Source organism: Rhea americana, unplaced genomic scaffold (genome assembly GCF_003343005.1).
Source record: "Rhea americana isolate MKP2758 unplaced genomic scaffold, rheAme1 scaffold_532, whole genome shotgun sequence".
NCBI classification, from domain to species: Eukaryota; Metazoa; Chordata; class Aves; order Rheiformes; family Rheidae; genus Rhea; species Rhea americana.
The window spans coordinates 32,953-41,188 of NW_028186682.1; the positions used below are offsets into that span (position 1 = coordinate 32,953).

The 8,236-nt window shown below is 49.8% G+C and overlaps 1 protein-coding gene across 10 annotated transcripts in view; it reads right to left on the reverse strand.

The window, feature by feature from the left end:
• TPX2 (TPX2 microtubule nucleation factor) overlaps positions 1-8,100 on the reverse strand; it is a 19,998-nt gene extending 11,898 nt beyond the window's left edge. For 2 of the 10 annotated variants that reach the window (XM_085318382.1, XM_085318379.1), the window contains exons 1-2: positions 7,976-8,100; positions 5,965-6,088 (exon numbers count right to left, since the gene is read on the reverse strand). In XM_085318382.1, coding sequence (XP_085174508.1) covers positions 5,965-5,987 — 23 coding nt within the window. In that variant the 5' untranslated portion in view covers positions 5,988-6,088; positions 7,976-8,100. Of the gene's footprint in view, positions 1-1,874; positions 2,076-2,559; positions 2,657-5,964; positions 6,089-7,243; positions 7,428-7,975 lie in introns of those variants that run through there. The other 8 variants (XM_085318388.1, XM_085318383.1, XM_085318386.1 and 5 more) reach the window with 5 other exon arrangements.
• Positions 8,101-8,236: the final 136 nt, after the last annotated feature.

An 8,236-nucleotide genomic window follows, 5' to 3' on the forward strand; every position in this document is an offset into this window, starting at 1 on the left:
AAAAAAAAAAAAAAAAAAAAAAAAAAAAAAAAAGGATATTTCGAGTTACATCAGTAGATAAATCTGAAGCCAGTGGTTTGTATGCCTTCAGATCCAAAATGGACTATTAGGATTTAGCAAGAAAAGCTTCCTCAAGCCCAAGGATGCTGCATGACAGTTTGCTGTGGTAATTCTGGTACCTTCTGCTTAAGCATTTAACACTGACTGCTGTTTAGACATTTAACACTGGAATAACCAGACAACTGGCTTAATCCAGGCTGGCATCTTTTGTTCCACAACACAAAGCATTCCTTCCCTCTGTTGCTTCACCAGCTTGAAATTGCTAATGCATTTATGTCTTTTATTGGAATGATAATCCACATAAAGATACCAGATGCTTTTCAATAAACTGGACTRTTACAAAGGGTTGGAAACTACTTCTCCAGAGATAGACTAAGAACCTTGTAGGAAGCTATCTCACCAGACTGCAGCCATGTGAACTCCTTCATATGATGCCATGCAAGGAATACTGTCTGACCATCTGCTGTTTTGTGGTCCCCAAATAGCTTTTTTCCTCCAAACTCTAAGGTAAGTGCATAATTATCACTTTGTTAAAGCTAAATAGCTAAACTAAAATTCTTCCAGGTTGAGCATTTACCCTTTTGTTTTCTAGTTTTACGAACACCCATCCTCCTCACCACACTCCCTCTCTGTCCCAGGCAGCCAGGAGAAGAGACAGGGTGCCCAGCTATGCTAAGAGCATGACTGAAGTGGCCACAAATAGAGCTGGGAGAAGGCCACAGGTCTCACATGTGGTGTCCTCCAGAGCTGCTGTTGCTCCCCATTCCAATGGCTACTTCCAGGCTTGCCAAATAGAAGGAGAAAGCTACATTCACCTAACAATTTAAGTACTGAGGAGAAAGGCTTGCTTGCCTGTTGGGCTGGGGGAATGTGTAGAAGAATATAATTAAAGAATGGAAAAATAAAAAGGCAATAGAGATTTTAACCAAAGTTTTAAAAGTTCCTCTTAACAATTTTGTTTAAAAACTCTGCCAAACTTTTTTCCAGCCTGGAGTTCTTAGTCTTGTAGCCAATAACAGAAGCCCCCTTCCATCTTTTTCCTGAGTGAGGTTAAGGAAACACTTCTAACAAATATATAATCTGTTTTTCTTCTCTGATATTTCCCCCTTGATGCTCAAACATGTTTTTCCATAGTACAGAATCAATGCTGAATTCATTACCCTAGGTGCAGAACAGAAGTAATGGTTTCTATTCCATCATTTAATACTGAAATTCAAACAGTGAGACATAGGCTTTAACTCCACATAGGCAAGATATCAGAGATTACAGAGCTCTGCAGACCACCCTCACCTGCTGTCATTAGCCTAGAGCTAAAGGAAGAGTAAGGCACAAGAACAGCAGCTTTCCTCACAAGCAGCCTGTGCCCTAGTAATAGCTACCCAGAGCTTCCTCCCCTCACAACAGCCCGAAATAAACAGCTCTGACATCTCACACTCTGTAAATGAGAGGCCACAAGTTTTAGAAGAAATGAAGATGGGACATTCTAAGAATAACTCTTGAAGGAGCAGCAAGTTATTTTTAGCCACTATAACCTCAACTTATTGTCAGATAAATTGAAGCTCCTCTGATTTGAAAAAAGCACTATATAAGAATAGCTAACTTGATAGTTTTTAACTACTTAAGTTACATTTTGCCTGTTTTCTTCCCTCCTTCCCAAGGAAGCAGGATTTTTCTTGAGAAATAGTAAAATCATTTGTCTTGATTTCCAAGGAAAGATGCACAGTTCTGGCTTTGAGCGGTCAGTATGAATGAACAGTTAACAAATAAACACAACACGTGGCATAGCCTTGCCCATGCTGACATTAGCATAGTACCTTGCTGTATTTCAGCGTGAAAGAAACATGCCTCGCTTAAGGCTTTCTTCGGGTCAAATTTGGTGATTTTGAAGACTCAGATCTCAGCGCAGAGATTTGTTTCAGTCATGACACGGCTGCCAAGTCAAAGGCTTTTCACAGTACTATGACCCCATCTCGGGGGTGGGAGGAGGTGGAGGGGGCCTGGGCCGAGTAAGCCGGGGTTCCCCGCGCGGTCTGCACACCGTCCTCCGAGGCGGCCTCAAGCTCCGTCGCCTGCGGCTGCTAAGGCTCCGGCCAGCCTCGGAGCCCGGCCCTGGGTCGCTCTGCCCCCGGCCGGCTCCGCTCCCCACAGCCCTGCGGCTCCTCGCGCCAGCRGCGCCCCGGCAGCGGCGCAGCGGGGGCTCGGAGGCGCCGCGTGGAGCGGCCGGCGAAGGGTCGCGCCTCACAGGGCGCCGCGTCCGGCTCCGAGAGAGCAGACAAGGCGGCCCCGCCGCTGGGCCGGGCCCGGCTACCCCAGCGGCCCGGGCTACCGGGAAGAGGCCTCAGCCCCGACGGCCGCCGCCCCGAGCGGGAGCCCGCCGTTACCGGAGGACGCTTGCCAGGGCTAGCGCGCTCCTGCGGCCGGCAGAGACCGGAGCGGGGCGCCGCCCGTGCCCCGCAGAGCCTCCTCCCCGCCGCCGGCCGGCCGCCCGCTCCCCCTCACCTCAGCGCCGCCGCCCGCTCGCCTCAGCGCCAGCGCCGCCGCCGTTAACGAATTTTGAAACTCGGCTCGCCGATCCGAACGCACCAATCAGCGCCCGCGCCGACACCTCCCCGCGCGCCGATTGGSCGACCCGCCGGGAGGCGAAGGTGCCCGGATAAACAAAGGCCGCTCCTGGAAGCCAACGGCTAGGCGCAGGGGCTGACGGGGAGCGTAGTGCCTACGCGCACTGCGGAACGCAGGGCGAGCCGCAGGCAAACCACAACTCCCATAAGACAGCGGGGAGGAATCGACTGACCAATCGTGAAGGGCGAGGCTTGGTCCCGTGATCCGAGGCGGCCTATCGGGTGCGGCGGGCGCGTGGATTGCGGGGAGGCGTCGGCCGCGCTGCCRTGCGGCTTGTCTGGCGGGGACAGAAGTCGCCGGGCCCGCTGGCTGGTAGTGCCGGGGCGCTGTGGGCAGAGATAACGTCCCTAGCGGCTCCCTATCGCTCTCGAGACCGGTCGTGAGYCAGCAAGCGCCGGTTTGGCAGGAGGACAGCTCGGATGGTTTGTCCCAACCCCGCTGATGCCGGAGGAGCTGCGGCATGCGGGCACCCCGCTCCTGTTGCCCCAAGCATCACCGCTGCTGCAGCGCCCAGCTGGCTGCTTTGGGGTTTCTGTCTCGCCRCCACCGTGTGTTCCCTGTCAAACACAAGCACCTTCCCTGCGGGGTCAAAGCCCTGCATTACTTCCTCCCGTCCTACCTGTTGCAGTTTGCTCCTGACCAGAGGATCAGCTCCTTCAACGGGCTGGCGCAAGGGGAACGGCCTCCTGCTCAGCTTGCCGGGGAAGCGGAGCATTAGAGACAGGGCAAAACACGGCTCAGGTCCGGAGGCCTCCAGCAGAGCGTGCAGCCTGGGAAGTGCATGTGGACATGGCACGGGGGATCCTCTTGCAGCCCTCCTGGGAAACCTGCATGCTCGGTTACCTCTCCGAAATGCCTTCACGCCAATGCATACAGCATGGGGAATAAACAGGAGGAACTGGAGCTCTGYGTGCAGTTGCAGGGCCATGATCTCATTGCAGTTACAGAGACTTGGCRGGGATAGCTCGCATGGTTGGAATGCTGTCATGGATAGCTACGTGCTTTGTAGGAAAGCCAGACCAGGAAGGCGAGGTGGTGGAGTTGCTCTTTATGTGAGAGAGCAACTGGAATGTATCGAGCTCTGCCTAGGGGTGGATGACAAGCAAGCCGAGAGCTTATGGGTAAAGATTAAAGGGCAGGCTAACATGGGGGACACTGTTGTGGGTGTTCGCTACAGGCCACCTGATCAGGCAGAGAAAGTCAATGAGGCCTTCTACAGACAGCTGGAAGTAGCCTCATGATCACAGGCCCTGATTCTCATGGGGGACTTCAGCCACCCTGAGATCTGCTGGAAAGACAGCACAGTGAGGCACAAACAGTCCACGAGGTACAGGCCACATGGGAGAAATACAGGAACACTGCGTGGAGAGAAATAAATAGTTTAGCATTAATGAGCACCAGCAGGGAGGACTTTAACCGAGGACACAGAAGAAAGAAACAAAAGAACCACAAGACTGGTTCCGAAGGACAAGATAAGRAAGTAGAAGAGCCAGACAACAAGGCAGAAGCAAAGTAAGAAAACATCTGGAAAATATAGAAAGGACCAGCTGGGAGACCCAAAGCTCTAATATTAGAATTGGTTCAGAACTATGAGGTGGATATGAYGCTGGAAGGGTATAATTACCCAGGGATTTGTTCAAACAGGGTCCTGCTTTGGAGGCACTCAGCTTGAGCTGTAATTACTACATGTGCCATTAAAACTTACTTTGCTCTGATTTGGCCTGTTACAGTGGCCAGTGAGCCTACTTTTACTTAACAGTTTGGTCAACACAGATGAGACCCTGAGTGGCCACCAGTGGGGCCTCTAATCTCCAAATGATCATCTGGCACCATCAAGTGAGTTCACCTGGGATTTTTGGCAATGAGAGGCACCAAATGGGTGGATCTTCAATTCCCACCTAAATTCTGTTTTGGTAACAAAGTGCACTGTAAGGGGTACGCAGGCCAGTCACCGTAGGGTGTACCAGGTGCCACGACTAGTGTGAGCGTGTATAAGCTGGGAACCAAAAGGGGCACCCGTCGGCTGATAAAACCACCCACTGCGAAGGGACAGCAGTCYTAGCAGTCAAAGACTCAGGTGGTGTGAGTACGGTTCCCAGGGAGAGAGTGTGAGAGTGATCACACCTGCTGCAAGGAGTAACAAATGAAAATTTAAATTCCTTTGAACCTTTGAAAGTGGGAGAACTTTCCTGTGTCCCCCATATGGAGAATAGGTTTCCCAGACAAATGGATTATTGGTATGTATGGGACAATTGGGCATTTTTCTAGGCAAAAAGAGGTGTCTAGAAAAGGGGGGGAAAGTCCTTTCAAAATACTGTGAATATATCATCTGCTAAAACACTTGTGGCTGATTGAAGCATTCCAGGAATGAGATAACGGCGAAAGGATGGATCGTACTTCAACCCCTCCAGCAGCAACCAGAGAGAGACGCAACCCCTTCCTTCCCCTTCAGGAGAACTTGCAGGGCACGAAGCAAAGAAGTGAGTAATGCCTGGAAAGCCATTGCATTTGCCTGTCTGGCAAGTGGAGGCCTATCAGTGGATAAGTGATGATGACCCATATATTTTGATTCCAGATGGTCCTCAAGGCCAAATGGTAAAGTCTTTCATAGATACGGGAGCACAGATTTCAATACTAACACAAGAAGCTGAGAAACTGGGTGTGCAACCAGGACAGCAAAGAGTTAAAATTACCAGCGTGAACAAAGCAAGTGTTATGTGCCAAACTGCCACGGTCATTTATGGCTCCCAGGTGAAATGTGCATGTAAACTACTTGCTTTGCAGTTAAAGATCACAATGAAAATATTTTAGGTTTCAGTGTTTTAAATGGATGAACTTGGCACTTCAGCTCAAACAGTGACCCCTACCCTGGCAGAAATAGGGAGGTTACAGTGCGTGCACTTCATGCAGCCCCTACACTCCCTGATTCAAAAATTACTAACATACCGCACTACCCGATTTCTGCTGTGGCACAAAATGGAATTCCTGAAGTCATAGCTGATTTGGAGAAATGACAGATTACCTCCAGAACCTGCTCCTCACTTGCCTAGCCAGTACGGAAACCAGATGGGAGGTGGCATTTGACAGTTGATTATTGGCACCTGAAGGCTAATACAGCCCCACTAACAGCTGCTGTACCAAATATTCAAACTTAACAGCCACTTTGCAAGCAGCTGCACACCCACAGATGGCGGTGCTAGATGACAGTAATGATACTACATGCAGATAATGTGACCTTAAAGGGATGCAATACCTTAAAACTAGTGATGCTATTGCCCCTACCTGAGGACAGAGCGGCTCCTCATTCCTGTGAACAGGTGGTTGTCAGTCTGAGCAAGTCTTGGGAGAATCTTAAAGACAAACCCTTGGGAAATCCAGGTTTCATTCTGTTTATAGATGGATCATCCTATTATTTGGATGAAAGACGCCATTCAGGTTATGCTGTCACCAATCTCTTTGAGGTACTTGAGGCTAATCCCTTATCTCCGTCTCTAAGCGCTCAAGGGGCAGAATTAATAGCATTAACCCAAGCAGCAAAGATAGGTAAGAACCTGCAAGTGCATGTATATACTGACTCTAAATATGCATTCAGAGTATGTCGTGCAATGAGAATGCTGTGGAAAGAAAGGGGACTCCTTGCATCTGCAGGGAAAGCAAATAGTGGATAAGTAGTATGGGAATTATTAAAGGTCATGACGCTCCCCAAAGAAATTGCTGTTATTTACTGTCCTGCTTATACAGGAGAAACCTCTGATGTACCTAAAGGAAATGACTTGGCAGACACAGCAACTAAAGCCACTGCTAGACAGCCTCTCCTTGTAGCCACTGCATATCCAGTATGAGAATGGCCAGCTGTATTGAGTCCAGCAGAAATGTATGAAGCTATGCCACAGAAGGGGATAGAGAACTGGAAAAAATGGGAAGCAGTTCAAGATGAAAAAGGAATTTGGACTGTTGACAGTAAGCCTATCCTTCCCTTAGATATTTACTTTCTATGATTAGGTGGTATCATGATCATGGAGGAGCATCGACTGTTGCCTCCTGTATTCTACAAACTCAAGTAGCTCCAGAGTGCATGTCGTTGCAAAATGCATAACAGCAGCCTGTCCAACTTGTCAAAAATTTAATGATACTCATCCAAAGATTAACAGAGGAGGCTGCCCATGGGCTTATTTTCCATTCCAGTGTCTACAAATTGACTATGCTGACATGCCAGCAGCAGCAGGACTTAAACATCTCTTGTGAAAGTTGATCAACTAAGCGGATGGATGGAAGCCTTTCCTACCCACAAAGCAGATTCGGCTGTGGTGATTAAAGCCTTGTTAAAAGAAATTGTCCCTAGGTATGGAGTACCAGAAACTAGTTTCAGATAGGGTTCTCACTTTTCAGCAGGAGTTTTATGGAAATTATTATCAAATGTTAGGAATTCATAGAGAATTACATACACCTTATCATGCCCAGTCTTCAGGGAAAGATGACAGAATGAACAGAACTATTAAAAAGAAGTTAGCCTGGCTATGTACACAGACAGGTCTCAGATGGCCTAATGCCTTAAACTTACTCCTGTGGGAAATCTGAAGATCTCTTAGACAACCAGTAGGATTATCTCCGAGCAGAAGTCTTGCTTGGGCGTCATTTGGCTATACCAGGAACTTTTATTCCAGCAAAAGMCAGCCTCTTGGATGGAGATGAACATTTGACCAGGTATGTACTAGCCTTACAAACCCATTTTCATGATGCTTGGAACCAAGCCCAGTGGTCTTAGGCAGTACCTGTGGGTATTAGGATCCCTAACCTGGGGATAGCCAACCCGGGGATAAAGTCATAATTAAAGTATGTTCTAGAAAGACTAAGCTTCATGAAAAATGGGATGGCCCTTATACAGTATTGCTAATCTCTTATTTTGCTGTAAAGGTAGCTGGAAAAGAGGCCTGGCTCCACCACTCGTCAAACGTCTACCTGAGGATCCCTCAATTAACGAGCCATAACCRACCACCAACACATTACCAACCTATTCTCTGGAGGCTGAGGCCTTGTGGATTTCCAAAAACTAAGAGAGTACCAAAAACCTGCTGCAATYGCTTCCTTTCTAGGCCTACCTGGACCAGAGAAACTCCAGGGGCGTGATGTAGCGAACCTTGGAAGACGAACCAAAAGCTCGTCCTGCCGGGCGGACCCATCACCCGGTCAGAGTGGAAACGCCCGCCCTGGGGACAAGGGCCTGGGATTCCGGCAGAGGGGCYGGCTGTGACCGTCTCGTGTTGCCCATGCCTCCCAGGTTCGTGTGACTTACGTTTTAGTGGACATTGGAGCGATACTCCACAGGACTGGAGCAGGGGAACCGTAACTCACGAGAAAATGGAAAAAACCAGCTGGCCGCGGGGCCGGCTCGGGGCAGCGGCCGCCATTAGCGCCCTGCCGCCGCCCACAGGGGGCGCCAAAGCCCACGGCTGCGCGCGGCCGGGCCGCGCATGCGCACTGCCGCGCGCCGCCGCCTCCGCTCCCGCCGTATTAACGGACAGTCCCGCCCCGCCTCCCCTGCGCATGCGCACTG